The sequence below is a fragment of the Vulpes lagopus genome, chromosome 6 (genome assembly GCF_018345385.1).
Source record: "Vulpes lagopus strain Blue_001 chromosome 6, ASM1834538v1, whole genome shotgun sequence".
NCBI lineage: Eukaryota > Metazoa > Chordata > Mammalia > Carnivora > Canidae > Vulpes > Vulpes lagopus.
The window spans coordinates 20,025,637-20,048,232 of NC_054829.1; the positions used below are offsets into that span (position 1 = coordinate 20,025,637).

At 35.4% G+C, this 22,596-nt stretch overlaps 1 protein-coding gene across 4 annotated transcripts in view; it reads right to left on the reverse strand.

The window, feature by feature from the left end:
- TSHR (thyroid stimulating hormone receptor) overlaps nucleotides 1–22,596 on the reverse strand; it is a 151,899-nt gene that overhangs the window by 65,595 nt on the left and 63,708 nt on the right. For 2 of the 4 annotated variants that reach the window (XM_041757664.1, XM_041757661.1), the window contains exons 2-3: nucleotides 5,682–5,753; nucleotides 334–408 (exon numbers count right to left, since the gene is read on the reverse strand). The exons of 1 other annotated variant lie outside the window; for it this stretch is intronic. In XM_041757664.1, coding sequence (XP_041613598.1) covers nucleotides 334–408; nucleotides 5,682–5,753 — 147 coding nt within the window. The remainder of the gene's footprint in view (nucleotides 1–333; nucleotides 409–5,681; nucleotides 5,754–22,596) is intronic. One more of the 4 variants, XM_041757663.1, reaches the window with a different exon arrangement.

Here is a 22,596-nt window from a genome sequence, read left to right on the forward strand (position 1 = left end):
TTGCAGAATCTTGCAAAGGCCTGGAATCAAGTCAGTAGTCAGTAAATATTTATTGACTCATTGACATCCACACCAATGAAATCTGCTGACACAGTAGTAGTAGAATGAAATGACAATTTAAAAGGAGAACTCTAGTTTTGTCTTTACCTTTCAAACAAGGAAGTGGGATTTTGGACAGATTAACAAACTGTGAGAACCGGTTAAGAATTTAATCACAAATGGAAGTTCTGACCTATGGTCAAAAACCCAGCTGTTTCAACCATTTGGAGCCCCAGAATTATCAATCAAGATTGGCTTGGGTGAGGTCTATGCTGCTCTTTTCATTGTACTTACATGTGAGTCATTTTACTTAAATTGTAGAAGGAATGTGATTCCAGCCGCTGCAGAGTTGCATCTATTGACAAGTAGCTGAATGGCACAAAAATATAATGCAGAGTAGGAAGTTAGTAGGATTGTGAATGTCATACATACCCCAAACATATTAATTTTGATGAAACTTCTCTGTCAGGGGCTTCCTAGATCAGGCAACAGGACTTCACTCTAATCTGTTAAAATTGGTTATACTTTTTTCAGATCCTGTGATACCTCAAAGCTTCCCAATTCAATAGGTCCTATTCATCCCTAAGTTTCCATTGAACTGATACTTCCTTCAGAAGTTTTTCCTGAATTTCCTGGTTAGGTCAAATTTCCCTTTAGTATATTTATTTCAGTGCACCAAGAACTTCTCCTTTCACTAATTATCACAGGGCAACTTTCTTGTTGTTTGGATAATATTTGATTTATGTTGTCTGATTAGGCTATACATTCTCTGAAATGGAGAACTGTGTTTTGGATGGCCTTTGAATTTTGAGTGCCTTTCTTAGTGCATGGCAGGTAGTGGACTCTCAATAAATATGTGTTAAAGTAATAATAAATGAGTGAATAGGTGAGTTACTCAAAATAGCAGAAAATGAAAGACATTAGACAAGAACACAAGAATTAAAAAAGGCATTTTTAATGGAGTATGTGATATCATAGGATTAGAAATATAGTTTCAAAGAAGATGAGAAATCTATAATTCTCTACTGGAACATTACATAGGGTAGTGATTACATATCCACTCAAGACTTCTTTATTTTGATGAAGTAGAAAATTCAAGATTTGTCTTGAACTTTGCAAGCAAAAGATAATTCAAATAAAAGTTTTAAGTATTAAAAGAGAGAAAAGAGAAACTTCTAAGTACAACTTGTCAAGAATGCATAGGGAATATTGTTTCAAATACTCTCCACAAATTCTATTCTTGTAATGAGAATGACTAATGCAGCCAAATTCAATAACTGCTTTCTATTGAGAGGCATCTCTATGATATTTGGGAAAATTAAGAATTGATAGATGGTATCCACTTGTAGTCACAGCATAGATTCTCAACCTTGGCCATACAGTTGAACTACCCAGGAGGCCTTTAAAATTTACATATGTCCAAGACATGATCCAGGATAATTAAGTCAGAGTTTATGAGGGATGATGTGCAAATATTTTTATTTTTAAAAGCTTCCCAGATGGTTCTAACGTGCAGGCAGGGCTGAGAACCACTCGTCTATGGTTTGAATTAAGTCTGTCACTAAAATATTTTCATTAATACAATGTTTATGAGAGGAGTTATGACTATTCCATTTGAGCTTTTACCATGGACATTGTGAATATTCTAATGGTCCTGTACTTTCTGTTTTGATTTATCTATCTCTAAATAATTATCCTTTGACTTATCAGGTCTCCCAAGCCATTGTCACTTGTGGATATCATTACATAAATTTTTTTGATCCAAATATATCTTTAACACAGAGGAAACAATGGAAGACATTGAAAAGATTAATTTATGGTATAGAGATTGCAGAGATTTATAATGGATGAAGCTGAGCCATCTGAAGGACAAGATTAATTTTGAAGGCTGCAAAATTGTTTTCCTAACTCACGATAAATCTATTGCTCTAAATTTTCTCCTGAATTTCTTGGTTTAGAAGTATAAGGCTTTCTCAATGAGTTACTGGGATAGTCATTCTGCCCATGTCATAATAACTGAATTTCTAGTTCTCCAACTGAATTATACATCCTTAAAGAGCTCTTAGAGTTCCATTGTGAAGACAACATATAGGAACCATTTATTCAGTGGGACGAAAGAAATGATTTCCTTCTTGATTACCCATTTTTATAAACAGAAAAAAATCAGATCCTACCTCTTCCTCAAATTTCTTCTTAGTCTATAAGTCTTATGTAATCACCACTAGGGTGAACATATCATTTACCATTCAGACTAGGATATTTTTGTGAGTTACAGAGACTGCTATTAACGATTACACCTAAATAATAGGTGGAAATTTGTACTGTCCCAGGCAAACCTATCTAGGATTACCTAAATGGTTTCTCTCTTGCCTCCTAGACATACCAGATCTTTAACGATTACTCATGTGTTGCTGTGTGCTTTGATTCAACAAATATCTGTTGAATATTTACTCTATGTCAGTAAGTGGGCATCGACAAAATAGATCTATTCCCTAGCTTCAAGGAATTCACAGTAGGAGTAACATAGGTAGGCAAATGGGATTAACATATAGAGTGATAAGCACACTGATGTGGTTCAGGGAACATTTAAACAGACTGGAGAATCCAGCATGGTCTCCATGGAGGAAGTCTCAACAAGACCTACAAATCTGCCTAGGTGTCCTGTATATCTTAGCTAACCCTCTCTCTTTTATTGCCCATCACTTTTATTTCAAACCTCAAATTTCTAATTCTACACCCTCAATATTAGCAGATTATCTTTTAATAATTTGTAGGAAAGACTGAAACCTTGAGATGAGAATTCCTTGAATCCTCCACCAATGAACCTATTAATTTACCTGCACCTGCCTCATCTCTTACTACTGCTTTCTTGTGATAGTGTAAAAGATGACAATCTTCCTATAGCAAGTCTGTTTGGATCCTATCCCTTCTGGCTTTCTCAGGGACCTCATGCTATTAAAGCTGTTTGTTCTTCACTCTCCTTAGCCTCTCCCTCTCCCATTGATGCCCTTCCCTGGTCCCAGTCACATCTGTCCCTTTATGACTCTCAAATCTCAAAAAAATCCCTACCTGAATCTTTCCCTGACCATCTCCCACACCCAGCACTTCCAGTCATCCTTACTCTACTTTGCTCTTTTCTTCTTACCATATCCATTATTCCCTTCTAAACTCCTACATATTTATTATGATTTTGGTTTATTGTCTATTTCCTTCCATTTGAATATAAACTTCGTAGGGACATCAGTTTTTGTCTGTTTGTTCCCTGACATATGTTCATGTCTTGGAACAGTCACGGGCACATAGTAGGGTCTGAATAAATATTTATCAAATGAATGAATGAACAATTATGTCTGTGTCCTGATGTCTGCTGGACATAGCTTGTTTGATGCCTCAAAGGAACCTCAAATGCCATATGCTCCAAATTGAATTCCTTACTTGTTCCCTGACCCTTCACAGCAAATCCGCAGAAAACCTCTCTAATGCGGTGAATACGGTCATCAACCACACAGATGTCCTGGTCAGACACTTGGATGAAATTCTCTTCCGTCTCCCTCCACCTCCAAATCAATCAACTTTCCAGCACACATGACCACTTCTTATTTTCCCTCAACTATCATCGCTCACTTCACCATCCCCTCTTCCTCACTAGCTTCCTGTCTCCAGTCTTATTCCATTTGACTCCCTTTCCACAGCACAAGGGAATGTTTCTAAAACACCTGATCTGTCATTTCCCTGCTTATAACAACTCAGTGGCTTGGCTCAAAGGGAAGATTTGAAACTGCTTTACATGGTTGCAAGGCTCTGAACTTGCTCATTTCCCAGTTTCATTTTTCTTTACTGCCCTTATCCCAGTTTAAGCTCTAGCCTCAACAAATTTATTTTAATTTAACCAGCAGCCCAGCTTTTCCCTTCTGCTTAGAACTGTCTTTCCACATCTCCCTTCCTGATAATACAGATCACAAGGTGTCATTTCCTTCAGGAAGCCTTCCCTGACCACATTCTATATCCAGGTGATATGTTTCTTATATGGGTTCTATAGCACTCTATGACTGACACCATCACACTCTTAGGAAGGAAAGTGGAAGCTCCATGAGTATTGTCAGTTTTGTATGTGAAGCATCTAGCAAAGTACCAGACACAAAGTAGGGCTAAATAAATATTTGTTGAATGAATGAATGAAGTAATAGTAAAGCTATTGGGACATCCAAGTAGAGACACCAAATAGGCAATTCCCTAGTAGAGGGAAAAGAAGACCAAAGGGAAATTTGAGGTATTTAGTTTATACGTCACTAAATGGTGATAGCATTAAAGGGAGAAGGAGAAGGAACAATTTATCAGGAAGATAATGGCTTTATTTTGGATATGCTGTTTGAAGTGACTGAGGGACATCAAGATGATGATACTTGAAAGGAAGCTTCTAATGCAGACCTGACTTGTAGGAACAATTCAGGGCTGGAGAAACTCATTTAGGAATTATTTGTATTACAAAATAATGAAACCACCTTTGGGCTTGTTCAGTCAAGGAGAAGAGGGTATAAAGGAACTGGGACAAAATAAAGAATGAACTGATATTTAAGGAATTGAATGAAATGAAATAGGAAGCTAGGAAAGGAGAATGAGGAAGAGTAGCTAAGGCAAGATGTTAAAAGGATGGAAGCAATATCCAGGAAACCAAAGGAGACAAGAATTTGAAAAAGGAGAGGCTGGTCAGAAAAATCAAAGACTGCAGAGATGTTTGGCTGGAATGGTTTCCTTAGCCTCAGCCCTTCAACATTTTGGGCTAGAAATCCTTTGTTGTGCAAGGATATTCCATGCCCTGGAGGGTGTTTCTCCTTCTCCCCATATGATGCTGGTACCACCCTCCTCTCCAGTAACAACTAAACATGTTAAATGCCCCTGAAATGACATAATAGACACTCAGTAAATGGTCATGAAATGAATTAATTTAGCCAAAATCACACAGGTTGCTTCTGATTGTTTTGTCATTTAGTATGCCTGAATTATCTTCCTTGCTTGTCAGAATCCATTAAATGAAATAAGGTCCTTGTTCATTTCATATGCAGTTATACTTTTGTCAACTCAATATGAAAGTCCTTTTTATCCTTGCTCTTGAGTGCATAGCAATTCAGTTTTCTAAGGTTTAGAATGATTTTTGTGTGTTTTTTTAAGCAAGAGAAGTCTGAAATTATATTTCTGATAAAATGTAATTTGTCTTAGTGGCAAAAAAAATTTGAATCAAGAATTGGTAACTAGGAGAGATGGACTAGAGACAGATATATAAATCTGGTTATAGGAGAGATTCCTGGCTAAGGTTTTGCCACATCCCAAGATACAAGATATAGAATTTAATAATTCTCAATGTATTTTAAATTTTAAATATTTATTTATGCAAATAAATTTAAATTTTGCATTAGGTTTAAGAAATCATGTAGGAATTTGGGATTAAAGATGTATTAAAATCAAATAAACAGCTTGTACATAAACTTTTCATATACATTGGATATGAAAATGTAGATATTGTAGATGTAGATAACATCAGTGTAGATATTGATTTATCATAAGTATTTGTCTTGATAGAACACATTTAGAAAATAACATGGCACAGTTGCAAACTTTTCTTTATTTAAAAAAAAATGACTTACATCCTGGAAATATTGGGCAGATTTGAAAATGCACGACTGGGAATGGTTTTCAGCTGGGTCTCTATAAACTTCCTATGAAAACAATAGTTACACAATTAGAGTTTTAATCATTAAACTTTTATAATAAGTCACCTTAATTATGAATAATACATTATTAGAAGCATGCTGGTCTTTATGATATATATTTCATTATACATAATCAACAAAATTAATATGCAAGGAAAAACAAACACAGTTTTTCCACAACTAAAGAATAATTGAGATTCAAAATGCAGAAAATGAAACTTCAAACAGGATCTTTAAATTTGCAGTAAACTCATATGCTTTGTCTGACATTGTATTCAAAGTATTAACTGGAGGGCAATATAACATATTCATAAGTTTATTAGGACTACTGGATTCATGTTATGCACATGTCAATGGAAATATCTTGGAACACCATTGGAATATATATGAAGGATATATTAAGAGCATTAAATGCATGTGATATATCTTAAAGATTAAAAATAGTGGTATGGTTATGATCTTTTTGCCCAACCAAAGGTCTCTTCAACCATCATCCTGATCTTATTATCTATGGGCTGCAGTTTGGAAATAACTGACTGGCAAGGAGCTACTTCTCTGTGGCAAATTTATTGCATATGCAACTGAAAGATTGTGGCTTTACTTCCAGTCTGCTTTTTTGGACACTTTTCAGAAGACCAAGATTATTTTCTTTATAGGCAATAGGACATCTTCTTGCATTTCAGGATGTCTATCTACTCAGGTGTTCCATTTTTTGCTTTCTTTTGTTGCTCACAACTGCTTGATAGAACCCTGTGTGGAAGAAGGTGTCCTAACTCACTTTGCAAAAAGACAATGACTCACCACACTTACCATCTTCTCCATGGGTCTGTTTTTGCCATATAAATATTGGTAATCACACATCATCCATTTACTACCTTATTTAAAGAAAATTGTGTTTTTCTTCCAGGCTGCAGGGTTGTTGTTTTTTTCTCAACCATCTATTTCCTAGATCTCTGCATTCTTTGAACTACTAATTTTTGCAGTGATTGAAATTCATTTGGAACTTCTCGTTTCTGGTTCTGCATGTCAGGAGCCTGGAAGTCACCTCTCACTCTTAACATTAAGTGAAAATCTGAACAGACTGAAAACTCAGCAACTCTTGGATTTGTATGAGAAGGGAGAAGTAGGGCAAACTGCTGTCCCTAAGATTGGACAGAGAGAGAGACAGGCAGATAAAAGGAGTCTCAGACTCCCAGAGCAGAGACTGAGGTATAGAAACCACAGGGAGAACCAGTGTCAGGGTAGGAAATCTATACTGGGATTGATGAATTGCTGGAGGAACAGTGCTGATAAATTTCCAAGAGAACCCAGTCATAGGGAGACCTCCATAATTTTGTGAGATTTACCTCCAGGAGCGCAAACAGGTTCTATAGTAACCTTTAGAAAAAATATCCCCTTGTGCTTCTGGCAAAGGGAGGGGGGGAAAAAGTATCATTCAGAAGTATACCAGAGTACTTCATTCTTACCAAGTCCTGCCCTCAGAGGAAACTATTAACGAGAGCCTAACTGACCTGGGCAAGGGAAAATTTCCCACTCCAGGTCCCTCTAGCAGTCCTGTGCTATCTAAGGGGAGAGAAAAAAAAACTGAGAAACACTTTTAAAGTTCAGAGTCAGAAGGCACAGGCTCACTAAAAGGCTGAGACTTAATCACAGAATTACTGAACACTTCTCGTCCCCCAACAACTCACCATCACATTATTAATGGCCTATTTATAGGAGCTCCTTTTACCTAGTACCTCATGTCTATCAAGAAATATATCTGTAATTTGCCTAATAGACGCATCTGCAGGATCAAATTAGTTTATAAATTGATCTATTAACTTGGGAGGGGGAGAGGAGGTGATGTGAATGACAGAAGGGTAAATTGGTCAGCTCTTGATGTTTTAGCATGAAGCCCAATGTTGCCTTAACATGATTTCAAATATTGAGGTCCTATAAGTTACCCACTTTTTCTCATAGGCCTCCCACTTACATCACCTTAATTGGATTGATTTAAAGCTGTTGATCCTGATCCAAGATTCTGAAGTTAAAAAAAAATGAGAATAACAAGTCATTCAATTAAAATCTCCTAGGAAAATTGGGCCATGCCAAAGGAAAACAAAAGATAAGATACACACCTGTTGGGTATCACCCAGAGAGATTGAGTTTCTCCAGCTCAAAGATAGTCCTATGTATAGTGCATGTCCTAAGGCATAGATCTTGAGGGCATACTTATAAGACTGCACGTACTGTTTGTAGGTAATGTATACCTAATTTTAACTTCATTGGTTAAAAATTGGGGACTTTATTCTGTGTTCAAAAGTAAATGACACATTTAGTTAAGAAGAAAATTAGAGTAGGTTTGCAATGTCTAAGTCTGACTTGAAATAGAAGTACCATCTAAATGCAATTTAATAGACTTTGAGTAGAAGATTCAAATAATATTTATATCCTTTACCAATGTATGAATTTCTGAAATATATAATTCATGTTTCTTGGGTTCTCTCCTTTTCACACACATAAACACATATATACTTTAAGTTTGAATAAAGATCTTTTCCCTATTACTTATTTAGTTGCTGTTGATGGAGTTCAGGGCACACTATTCCAAACATGGTGACTTAGCATATTGAACATTTTAACTGGAGGAATTTGAGAAGCAGCAGGTGTATGTAGGACTCTCTGATCCCCTTTCTTCTCAGAGCAAGTCATGAGATGCTCATGTGAGAGGTGTCCTGCCTATAGCCTTATCTCTGAAAACACCAGAGGAGTCTGAACGAACAAAACTTGCTAAGCTTCCTTCAGTTTATCACCCTTAGTTCATAACCTTTGGTTCTACCACGTTTTTCAATGATTTTCCATCTTTCATGAAACTAGCATAAAGACATCAGTTTTTTAAAAAATTTTATTTATTTATTCATGAGAGACACAGAAAGAGAGAGAGAGAGAGAGAGAGAGAGAGAGAGGCAGAGACACAGGCGGAGGGAGAAGCAGGCTCCATGCAGGGAGCCCAATGTGGTACTCGATCCTGGGACTCCAGGATCATGCCCTGGGCCGAAGGCAGTGCTAAACTGCTGAGCCACCCAGGCTGCCCAAGACACTCATGTTTAATCATTTCTTTGAGTCTTCATTTCTCTTTATGAAGGCTTCCACAACACATAAAAATTATACTAAGTAAATTTTTATGTTTTTCTCTTGTTAATCAATCTTTTGTTACAAAGTCCCAGCTGAAAAACTAAAAGAGTAGGAGGTAAAACATACTATTTTCCTCCTCCGCAGTTTCTGGTGATGGAAATTGGATAATAAAAGGCTGGGATATTCCACTCATGTTGGAGACTACAGCTGAGATCTGGGACAACGGACAGAAAGCCAGTATGGGTAAGAATGCTTAACATGTCAGTTTCCTCGATCTTTGTCTTAGTGCTTAGTTGAGAGCTTAGTGCTTGCCCTTAACTTTCCAAATTCAGTTTAGCAGGGGAAATATATTTGTAAGAATTAGTTCTATGGATTGTGATCCTATGAGTTTAGCTTTGAGTATCCATTGTTTATTGATCCTTTCCTTCCAGGGACAGCCTTTGCTTTTCTGTTTTGTTTTGTTTTGTTTTGTTTTGTTTTGTGTCCTGAGAGCCTTGCTTGACTTTCCTTCCACCTGCCAGGGTATGCAGGTCCTTGGTTACCTTTTAAGAAATTTGCCTAGGAAACAAAGATTCTGAGTTTTATCAAAATAATTTCCTAAGGTCTTTTGATTACTTAAGAAAATCTGGCCTTTATATTAAAAGAGTAGAGGTTTTGTTCACAACTATGTAAACTTCTGTATTGCCTTTAAAATTTTTCATTATTACTTTGGTTAAATAGTTGGCCAAGATCTTATTTAGTTAAGTGTTTAAATCTTTTGACAGTTTTGACGTATTTCCTAAAATTGAATTCTAAAGAGAATCTTTCTGACTTTGAACTAACTTTGAGCTTTTCCAGAGGATCTCTGCAAAACAGACTTAAAAAGCACCTGTATAATCCATCACCTATTCTTGTTGCACTTGTATAAATAATTAGGCAAAGTTTAATAAGACTGGATTTATTTTTGCAAATAAAAATAGCCTTGGGCAGCCCAGGTGGCCCAGTGATTTAGTGCCACATTTGGCCCAGGGTATGATCCTGGAGACCCTGGGATTGAGTCAGGCATGGAGCCTGCTTCTCCCTCTGCCTGTGTCTCTGCCCCTCTCTCTCTCTCTTTCTCTCTCTCTCTCTCTCATGAATGAATAAATAAAATCTTAAAAAAAATAAAAAAATAGTCTTGGATTATCTTTGGTGATATGGAGGTGACTGTAGAGAAAAATTTTGTTACAGTGAAAAAGTATTACCCACCATTTGAGCTGTTTTTCATCTTGTAAATTGGATCCAGCCATTTTGTGCATTTTGTTGGTTGTTAATATATCCAGTGTTTATATATTGGAGATATATATATATATATATATATATATATATATATATAAAACCTTCCTGACCTTCCTGATTTGGCATCACCAGAAACAAAAACTACCCATTTCCTAAAGCCCTATAAGCTGAAGTTAGATGATATAAACTTTTAAGGAATCACCATAACAGATCATATATGAGCACTCTTTGTACCTCTAGCTGTGTAGGTCACTCAAAAATTTCACTGGAACATCCAAAGCTATCACCAAAGATACTCAAACTGCAAGCCAAAAATTTTATTACTGCTTGCTCTTACTATCCTACCTAAAAATATTTTGAGCCCAATATCTAGGAATCTTGACTAACTGCCCTCTGGATTCAAAAACTGAATTTGTAGTTTATTGGAACCATTAACTTTTGTTTTATTTCTGTAGAAATGTCCTTTATTAATTGCCTGATTATTAACACCATTAGAGGCCTAACTTAGGTGGGTGGCTTTACTCCCACCCATATTATCACTTTCTGAAACGAAACAATTCTTTAGTACTGACCTATTACTAGGATTGAGATACTGGTTCACTAGGATATGGGATGATCAACTAACTATATTTCTGGACTGTCGAACTTGTTTGGGAAAATATCAGATGGGAGAATAATGGGGTTCAGAACATGCTACCCCAAAATATGACACCTTGGCATATAGAATATTTTAAGCTGGAGGGATTTTTTTTAAAAGATTTTATTTATTTATTCATGAGAGACACATAGAGGCAGAGACACAAGCAGAGGGAGAAGCAGGCTCCATGCAGGGAGCCCGACATGGGACTCAATCCCGGATCTCCAGGATCAGGCCCTGGGCGAAGGCAGCGCCAATCCGCAGAGCCACCTAAACTGCCCAAGCTGGAGGGATTTTAAACAGCAGGTTCAGGAAGAACTCTCTGACCCCTCCCCCCTCACTGACGCAGGTCATAAGACTCTTAAATGAGAGGTGCCCTCCCTATACCCAGAGGAAAGGAACCACCTTATTTCTGAAGACAGATGCCAAGGGGAATCTGAATAGATAGGCCTTGCTAAATTTCCCCCAGTTTACTATCCTTAGCTCATACTTCTTTGTCCTATGACATTTTACCACCACTTTCCATTCTTTATCCAACCTAGCATAAAAATGCACAGGTTTAATAATTTCTTCATGTCTGCAGTTCATAAAGGCTCCCCTATCATGTAAAATTTACATTAAATAAGTTTGTATGCTCTTCTCTTGTTAATCTCTCTTTGGTAATTGAGCCATAGCTGAGAAGCTAGAAGGGTAGGAAAAGATGTATTTCATCCTCTACACAGCACATTTTCAAAGACAAAAATTTTTGAATGCTAACACTTTTTTTTCATTCTTTTCAGCCAGATTTCTCACCAAAGAAAGCCCACCAACACAAATAGACCTAATAAGAATTATGGATCTCAAAACTACAGTTTTACTAATGATATAATATGCACAATAAATCCTAAACAAAAGTGAATGGGGGAATGCTAGCCATCTAAGCCTAAGATAAAAATGAATCATCAACAATTGGATGAACTCAGTTAATATCATGATGATTATAATGTAGCCTGAGACAGAAGACTGATTTCAGTAATGTTAAATGAATGAATTATCAGAATAGCAATTGATTGTGTAAGTTGCCAAATTCAGTTTAGCAGCTTGAACCATTTACCTGGATATATTCATAGTAATGTATATACAATCTGAAAAAATAAAACCATTAATGAGTTAAAAAATATAAATTGGTATAAGTTGTCTTAGCTATATAATTCACCGCATATTAGCTTAAGCTTTCCTTCACTTTCTTCCCTTTTAAAGTGCTAATTAGCCTGATTAACATTATGAAAACGTGTAGGAGGAGTTTTCTTCCAAAGTACCTATTTCTCTTCAAAGAGCAAAAATAATTGGCTGGAATGTGGCATCTAGCTAATTAAATAATAACGACAGCATGTTTATTTACAGAGCCTCTGTTCCATTTTCCTCAATAGTTTAATTATAAGCAGAGCGTCATGGGGAATAAATTATTGAAACATGTTTGCCTTGTTGACACTAGCTGACCCCAGGTGTATAAACTTTAAAACTTATGGAGGTATCAAGGTTGTTTTGTTGGGCAGTAATTTTGTAGCTAAAGCTAACTCATAAGTGGTTATTATCAACCTGTTTCTCTGTCCCTTCCCATAGGAGCAAGCAGCTGGATGTTCTTTCCATTGTCTGCATTTTCAAAAGCAAACATTTATTCATAGAATCTTCTAACATTGTGATTGCTGCTTTAAAAGCAGATGGATAGAGGAAAAAAGCAAATGATTGTGATTATTTGGCTAGAATATTTTATTTTGCTTTCAGAAAAAATTTTGAGTATTTGTGGAAAAGGAAAAATACATATCTAAGTATATATTCCATTGACAAAAACATCAGAAAAGCTTCAAGGTGTTACATTATTGTCCAAAGAATTAGCATCAAGATATTTATTTCATATGAAATAAGGAGACTGAGGAGACTGTTTCTTATTTGCTTTTGATGTTCAAAATGAGAATATGGTGATTATGTCTCTAAAATATAATGAAAACTCCGAAAACGTACCTCATACAAATAGTACCAGTATACTAATAATGTTGAAGGCATCACATACAATTCATTAGGGAAAAAAGTTTATAGTTTTATATCCTAAGTCAAGTATGTACATGTAATAGTTACACAAGTTGGCTTTAACATATGGAAAGAATAAATATTTATAATGAGAAATGTATTTTATTTATTTATTTAAAAGATTATTTATTTATTTATTTATTCATGAGTGACACAGAGAGGCAGAGACATAGGCAGGGAGAGAAGCAGGCTCCCTGCAGGGAGCCTAATATAGGATTAGATACCTGGGGTCCTGGGATCTGAGCCAAAGGCAGATGCTCAACCACTGAGCCACCCAGGTGCCCCATAAATGTATTTTATAATAAGTATTCAAAAGAGAATCAATATTTAAGCTGATGATGCAATTTATTTTTTCTATGAGTTATTTAACTACAAATGATCAATGAGGATATGACTTAGAATCAAATGCTTCCTTTGGGCCTCGCCAAATATCTGCATTTAGAAGACAGAATGCAGGGACATCTGGGTGACTCAATGGTTGAGTGCCTCTGGCTCAGGGTGTGATCCTGGAGTCCTGGGATCAAGTCCCATATCAGGCTCCCCAGGGGGAGCCTGCTTCTCCCTCTGCTTATGTCTCTGCCTCTCTCTCTATGTCTCTTATGGATAAATAAATAAAATCTTAAAAAAAAAGAAGATAGAAAGCAGAACTAGAAATGTATGTTAAGTGCCACTGATTTGCAGAATAGGATCCAACTTTAAGGACTGTCTCTTTTTGTTCTTGCAGTAGCAATGGGGGAGGGAAACCTGGTTAATTCTAGCAAAGAGAACAGACAGTTCTCTATGTTCCAATATGAACAATTTTGCTATTATATTTTTCACATGATTATAGGCTCATTTCACTAAAACTTTAGCAACGTGTAAATCTAATCAACATTCCAACATTTTGTTTTGTACCAGTTCTCTGGAATCATAAATACGTAGTTTGTATGTATGTGTGCACATGTGGGTGTGAGTTTTAGTTGATCGATGTTGCATGTTTCCCACTACAGCCCTCATTTATTAAAGAATGTAAAGCACGAATGAATGAGCATGACTGAATTTTACTGGGTTGAGAAGGATGATTGATCTTTGCCATGGCTAAGCTTGTGTGGGCTAGAAACACCAATTTCCCATTTGTGTGTCATATTTTTGGTCTCTTGGCAATCAGGCTGAGAATATTTTGTGATTTAGCATCAAGCTTGTTTGTTTAACATCATCATTTGCTTTTCAAAAGTCTCCTTTTATATTAAATACCTGTGTTCAATCAATTAACCAATGTTTCGCTGAGATATGTCAAGTATATAACGCTGAACTAGTCAACATGACCACAGAAAGTACTGGTAGTAGAAAAAGAGGAAATTGGTGCAAATAATCCAAATACTTAAATGTTGTGAAATTGTGGATTATAAAATGGACAATATTAATATGGCTTTTGTAATTTTCCTACTGTTTTTACTTTGCTATGAATTTGTTTTACCATTGTGCATTGTTTTTATATGCTATGATGAATTACAAGGAATGTAGCAAGCACAGGAAATAAAGTCAGGCAGAGGGATCATGCAGTCAAACATTTGGGACTTTTTTTTTTAAGATTTTATTTATTTATTCATGAGAGACCAGAGAGAGGGAGAGAGAGAGAAAGAGAGAGAGAGAGAGACAGGTAGAAACACAGGCAGAGGGAGAAGCAGGCTCCATGCAGGGAACCCAATGTGGGACTTGATCCTGAGTCTCCAGGAATCACACCTTGGGCTGAAGGCAGGCACTAAACCGCCTAGCCACCCGGGCTGCCCAGGACTCTTTATGTAATTTATAGACTATATTTTTAAATTTGAAAAATTTTAATCTGTGTTATGTGTGTTTTGGTGTCAGTAATAGAATGGCATTTTAGTTATAATGCCTACTGACTTATTAATTCTTGCTGAATTATTTATAAATAATATGGAAATACCAGGTGATACCTACAATTCAAGGTACAATATTGCAACATATCACCAGATTCCAAAGGCAGCTGTGAATCATCATTTTGGGACAGTTAATTTCCATTCGTGCTTTATGTTTTGTGATTTTAGACTTAGAAACCCAAGCAATGGTTTGACAGATTTGGCTGTATGGAAATTATCCAGCTTAAGTTATCTGTGATAGAATGTTCTATACATAACACTTGGTTTGGTTCTCTAAACTATATATATATATATATATATATATATATATACACACACACACATATATATGCTATTATATAGCAACTATAATAATATAATTATTGTTATAATTAAATATAATTATAATTATAATAGCAATTATGTTTTATTATTAATTATATATAATTTAATATATAAATACGCTATATATAGTTTAGTTCTCTAAACTATATATATATATATATTTGTATTTGAGATACTTTTTGTATTCAAACTTTTTAATATAAATTTAAAGTATAATTTACGTCTAGTAAGATGCATAAATCTTTAAATGTATACTTATATACTTAAGTGTATACAAGTATATATGTACACCTATATCCTCATGACCAGGACTTGGATCAAAATATATCCTCATAGCATGCACCTTTACTGACCACAGCGCTATGATTCTAGAAGTCAACCATAAAAAAATATAGAAAGAACATAAATACATGGAGGTTAAACAACATGCTACTAAACAAGGAATGGGTTAACCAAGAAATCAAAAAAGTAAATTGAAACTACATAGAAACAAATGAGAATAAAAATACAACAGTCCAAAACCTTTGGGATGCAGCAAAAGTAGTTCTGAGAGGGAAGTTTATACCAGCACAGGCCTATTTCAAGAAGCAAAGAAAATCTCAAATAAACACTCTAATCTTACCACCTAAAGGAGCTAGAAAAAGAACAAATGAAGCCTAAAACTAGCATAAAGAAGGAAATAATACAGATAATAAATAATACAGATGTAGAAACTTAAAAAATCCAAGAGAATAGGTCAATGAAACCAGGACCTGGTTCTCTGAAAAAAATTAATAAAATTGATAAACCTCTAGCCAGACTTATCAAAAAGAGAAAGAACTCAAAATCACAAGTGAGGAGAAATAACAACACCAAAGAAATAAAAATAATTATGAGAGTATTATGAAAAACTATATGCCAACAAATTAGACAACCTAGAAGAAATGGATAAACTCCTAGAAATATATAAACTACCAAAATGGAAACAGGAAGAAATAGAAAACTTGAAACTGAAACATAAGCAGCACAGAAATTGAATCAGTAATCAAAACACTCACAACAAACAACAATCCAGTATCCAACAGCTTCATGGGAGAATTCTACCAAATACATTTAAAGAAGAGTTAATACCTATTCTTCTTAAACTATTCCAAAAAATAGAAAAGGAAAGAAAATTGCTAAATCCATTCTATGAGGCCAGCATTACTCTGATACCAAAAACAGATAAAGACACCACTAAAAAAGAGAACTACAGGCCAATATCCCTGCTGAACATAGATGCAAAAATTCACAATAAAATGTTTGCAGACCAAATCCAACAATACATTTAAAAAAATCATTTACCACAATCAAGTGGATTTATTCCTGTGTTGCAAGGGTGGTTCAGTATTTGCAGATCAATCAATAAAGTTGATTGATTAATGACATTAATAAAAGAAAGGATAAGAACCCTATGATCCTTTCAATAGATGCAGAAAAAGCATTTGAAAGAGTACAACATCCATTCATGATAAAAATCCTCAAAAAAGTAGGTTTAGAGCGAACATGCCTCAACATAATAAAGACCACCTATGAAAACCTAGAGCTAATATCCTCAATTGGAAAAATTGAGAGCTTTTTCTTTATGGTCAGGAGCAATACAAGGATGTCCATTCTCACTACATTTATTCAATGTAGAACTGCAAATCCTACTCATAGCAATCAGACAAAGGAAGAAAGAAGGAAAGAAAGGCAGGAAGAAAGGAAGAAAGAAAGAAAGGCATCCAAATCAGCAAGGAAGAAGTAAAATTTTCACTATTTGTACATGACATGATGCTACATATAGGAAAAAACAACACCAAAAAACAACAGCAACAACGAAAACCAACAGCAACAACAAAAAAACCCTGCTAGAACTGATAAATGAATTCAGTAAAGTTGCAGGGTACAAAATCAATGTACAGAAATCTGTTGCATTTCTATACATAAATAATAAAGCAGTAGAAAGAGAAATGAAGGTATCAGTCCCATTTACAATTGCACCAAAAACAGTAAGATATCTAGGAATAAACTTAACTAAAGATGTGAAAGACTTGTACTCTGAAACTATAAAATGGATGAAAGAAATTGAAGCTGACACACAAAAAAATGGAAAGGTATTCCATGTTCATGGATGGGAAGAGCCAATTTTGTTAAAATGTCTACACTACTCAAATAAATCTACATATTCAATGCAATCCATTAAAAAATACGAATAGCATTTTTCACACAGCTAGAACATATAATCCTAAAATCTGTATGTAACCACAAAAGATCCTGAACAGCTAAAGCAACCTTGTAAAAGAAAAGAAAAGCTGGGGGCATCACAGTTCTGGACTTCAAGTTTAATATAAGACCACAGGGGTACCTGGGTAGCTCAGCTGTTTAAGTGTCTGCCTTCATTTGACAAGGCAGGAAAGACTATTCAGTGAGAAAATGAATGTTTCTTCAACAAATGGTGTTGGGAAACCTGGACAGCAACATGTAAAAGAATGAAACTGGACCACTTCCTTACACCATACACAAAAATAAATTAAAAATGGATTACAGACCTAAAGGTGAGACCTAACACCATAAAAATCCTAGAAGATAATATAGGCAGGAACTTCTCTGACATCATCTGTAGCAAATTCTTTTTATTTATGTCTTCTGAAGCAAACGAAAGAAAATAAAAAATAAACTATTGGTTCTACATCAAAATAAAAAGCAGTGAAGTGCTTTTATAGTTTTCTGTACAGTGAAGGAAACAATCAACAAAACTAAAAGCCAACCTACTGAGTGGGAAAAGATATGTGCAAATGACATACCTGATAAAGAATTAGTATTCAAAAAATATAAAAAGCTTATAAAACTCAACATCTAAGAAATGAATAATTCAGTTAAAAAATGGGTGGAACACATGAATAGACATTTTCCAAAGACAATCAGATGGCCAACAGACACATGAAAAGACGTTCAACATCACTGATCATCAGGGAAATGCAAATCAAAGTTACAATGAGATATCACTTCACACCTGTCAGAATCGCTAAAATCAACAACACAAGAAACAACTGGTGTTGGTGAGGATGTTGATCTTACACTGTTGGTGGGAATGGAAACTGTCTTCCACTCTTGAAGACAGTATGGAGCTTCCTCAACAAATTAGAAATAGAACTACCCTAGGATCCAGCAATTGCACTACCTGGTATTTACAAAAGAATACAAAAATAGTAATTCAAAGGGATACATGCCCCCCCCCTGATGTTTATCAGCAGTATCTACAATAGCCAAATTATGGAAACAGCCCAAGTATCCATGGCTTGATGAATGGTTAAAAAAGATGTAACATACACACAAAATGGAATATTAGTCATAAAAGAATGAAATCTTGTTCTTTGCAACAACATGGGTGGAGCTAGAGAACATTTTACTAAATGAAGTAAGTCAGAGAAAGACAAATACCACATAATTTCATTCATATGTGGAATTTAAGAAACAAAACAAACAAGCAGAGAGGATTAAAGAGAGAGAGAGAGAGAGAGAGAGAGAGAGAGAGAGGCAGGCAAACTAAGAAATAGACTCTTAACTATAGAGAACAAACTGATGGTTATCAGAGGAGAGGTGGGTCAGTGGGATGCATTAGTAGATGATGATTTAGGAGTGAACTTGTAATCAGCACTGGGGGGTGTTGGAAGTGTTAAATCATTATATTGTACACCTGAAACTAATTTTATCTGTATGTTAACTAACTGGAATTTAAATAAAAACTTTATTTTTTAATGATTTTATTTATTTATTTGACAGAGAGCAAGCGAGTGAACTAGCAGGGGAGCACCAGGCAGAGGAGAAGCAGGTTCGCCATTGAGCAGGGAACCAGATGTGGGACTTGATCCCAGGATCCTGGGATCCTGACCTGAGCCTAAGGCAGACACTTAATCGACTGAGCCACTCAGGCACCCCATAAATAAAAACTTAAAGTGTAACTGCTTTTTCAAAAAACTTTCAGAAAAAAATATAGATTATTTCCATTCTCCCAGAAAGTTCTCCTGTGCCTCTTTCCAATCATTAACCCCACCCCTCCTGAGTTCTGCTACTACAGAGTGCTTCCTTGTTAACTACGCATACATGTAGTAATCATACATCAGCCACCCTTTTCTGTCTGGTTTCTTTTGTTCAACATAATATTTTTGAGATTTTTCTATGTTGTTGCATGTGTCAGTAATTTCTTTTATTGCTAATTATGAATATGTGCACTTTGTTTAAATCATTCTCCAGTTGATATTTTTCCAAGTTTGGGCCATCAAGATGAAAGTTTCTACGAACATCCACATACAAATCTTTTTATGGGCATATACAATCATTGCTATTGGGTAAATACCTAGGGTTGGGATTTGTGGATTATAAATACAAACTTAACTAGAACAGAAACTGCCAGTTTCCAATGTGACTGTGCCATGTTCACTCTTATCAGTAATGGATGGGAGTTCCAGTTAACTCTACATCCCCACCAGCATCTGGTATTATCAGTCTTCTAAATTTTAGCCATATTGGTAGATATGTATATATAAAATTCTTGATTGATATTTTTAATTGCTAAAGGATTTGAAGAAAGGGACAGTCAAATAAAGTATATTTGTATACCCACGTGTGAAGGTTAATTTTATGTGTTGTCTGGGCCACAGAGTGCCCGAATGTTAAGCATTATTCTGAATGTGTCTGTGCATCATAGACTGAGCAAAGTAGATAGGCCTACCTAACATGGATAGACCTCATCCAATTTGTTTGTTTGTTTTTTTTTTCATCATCCAATTTGTTAAGGTCTGAATAGAATCAAAGGCTGCACAAGAAAGAATTCTTTCTCTCTGCCCATCTTCAAGCTGGGACACTGGTCTTCTCCTGCCTTTGGACTCTCACCCAAACTGGAATTTACACAGTGGGGCTCCTGATTCTCAGGCCTTTGGACTCAGACTGGAACCATACCATCAGCTCTCCTATGTTTCCAGCTTTCTGACTTCAGATCTTAGACTTCTCAGCCTCCTTTAAAACATGAGCCAATTCCTTATAGTAAAATCAATCTCTCTGTCTCTAGTCTCATTATATATGTATATACATACTCTTGATTCTGTTTCCCTGGAGATCCCAGACTAATAAAACAAGTGCCTAATTTAAATAATAAGCACCTACACAGCACTTACTATGCCAGCACTATAAAAACGCATTACATTACATCTTCATGACAGCCCTGTGAGTTAGATAATGTTATTCCCATTTTACAGATGATGATCTGAGATACAGAAGGTTAAATAACTTGGTGAGAACCACATAGTGGTATGAGAGCAGGGCTTCAATAATAGGGGAAAAACACCTCAGATTCTTTAGCATAGCCTACTGCTGTTCTGCAAAGTGCAAAATGTGGATAATAATACCTACCACACAGGCTTGTTATGAAGATTTAATAAAGTATTACTGGAAGCACTTGAAACAATGTTGGCCCACAGGAGACAGTAGATACATGTTTTTGTTAAAGAAACAAAAACATACAAATCAGTTGGCCAATTATTAATTGATGATGACAAATGCAACCTCATTTGGACCAGAATATTCATGATGTCCATTTTTTTTTCTTGTGGGCAGACTACTGCAAGGAACCAAGACAGATTCAGAAGATTGCTTGGAGGGCATGAAATCAGTCAAAACAAGGAGATGAAATGGCTTTTTCATGTTCTCAGCCTAAAAGAGCCTAACATCACCATTTCTTACAAGGAATGACATTGCCTATGGGGTTTGACATTCACTGATTTAAGCATCCACTGATTTAAGGTTCCCTTGTTCTGGACAGCGACTAGATGAGAATTTCTACAATCTCATCTGTGATTCCACCTTTTCTTTGCCTTCAGCTGATCAATCCTCTGCCTCATGGATGTTTTCTTCAACCACATTGCAGAGGGTCATTGTATTTCTTTTATGAGATTTTATATATCTCTGTTATGGTTTATTATATGTTACTTAATGAATTCACTCTATTTCATTCGTTTCTAATTTTCTAGTGAGCATTAGAGTACAGCCTCAATATTATTGTAAAATATTTTATTATTGACCTCTTCATGTACTGTCATTTAATTTGTGTTGTGTTTCTTTTAAAATGAAGAAAAAATGGAAATTATTTCCTTTAATACCCTTCTTCAACCCATGAGGAACCCTCAGGCTTTGAAAAACAGTTTAAAACCTATGTGTTTGTTCAAATCTTGTTATTTTATGGATGAATAATCTGAAGAAAGGTTGACTAACTTAAGTTCATACAATAAAGTAATAGCCCAGTTTCCTGCAAGCTTTTCATATAAAGTATATATAAGATACAGTATTCTGAAGCTACATAGCTACAGACAGATTTTTTCCTTTGCTATGAAGTTGTGACCCAGATGCATTTCAGGAATCAACATATATTTAGTACTACATATATGTTGAATGCCTACCATGTTCCAGGCATTATGCACAGTATAGGAATGTTATGGTAAACAATTCAGATGAAGATCCTACCTTCATGAAGCTGAGGCCAGTGGGGGACAAGACATTTTTAAAAACCCACGTAAAGGACTATATTATCATCATTGTGTTAGTGCTATGAAGGAAGAGTATAGATCCATGCAAGTCCTTTCCAAGGAACTCATTTAAGCTATGACCTAAGGCTGCAGTTGATAACAGAGTCTGAAAGATTGGAAGTGTCAGTAAGGAAACAGGGTGATGGATTGGATTTTTTAAAACCTCAACCAAAAAAGGGCAATATGAAGGTGAAGTAGATAGGAAAGTGAATTATATATTGCAAACTACTGAATGAATGTCAGGAATTATAATGTTTGAGACCTATGTAAAATGAGGCTGTAAACATAGCTGGCATTCAGTATGTACTTCCAGATAAAAGCAACATGGTGAACACTTGTCATCTGTCCAGTGTTCTAAAAGTAGTTCTTTGTTTTTGTTTTCTTGTTTTGTTTTACAAGTGGCAATGCAGGCTTTGGCAGAGGGTGACTTTTTTTTTTCTGATTCTCATATGCCAATTGGAAGTTCTTATGTCCACTCTCTCATTAAAACTTCAAAGTTTTGTACATGAATTTTATCTAGAGAGAAAAGAATTTGTTGGCTTTGGAAACTTTCAAATCAGTTCCCAATTTCAAATGAGGACAATGAGCTAGACATTCAAGAGACAATATGCACATATATTCAACATCTATGTATGCTATTCAGAATGTTGAATACTAAGGTCAAATATATGTGAAGGAGCAGCGTGTGTGTGTACATATATATGTGTTTATGCATGCTTTTGTTGTTATGGAGAAGAAAAATAATTTTATTTGAAAAATGACCAAAATGCAACTTCTTTCCATTCCTAATTTGCATTTCAGGTGTCAACATTTTTGTATGAGTTAATTTTCCTTTTTGTGTTTGTGTTTTAACTATTCCATATTGATTTAAAAATCACCTTCTTCCTGTTCACCATCTCTACTGTTCTTCACTTATATAGATCCAGATTTCCATTTGGTATTGTTATTATTCTACCTGAAGAACTTCCTTTAATGGTATTGCTTTTAAGGCA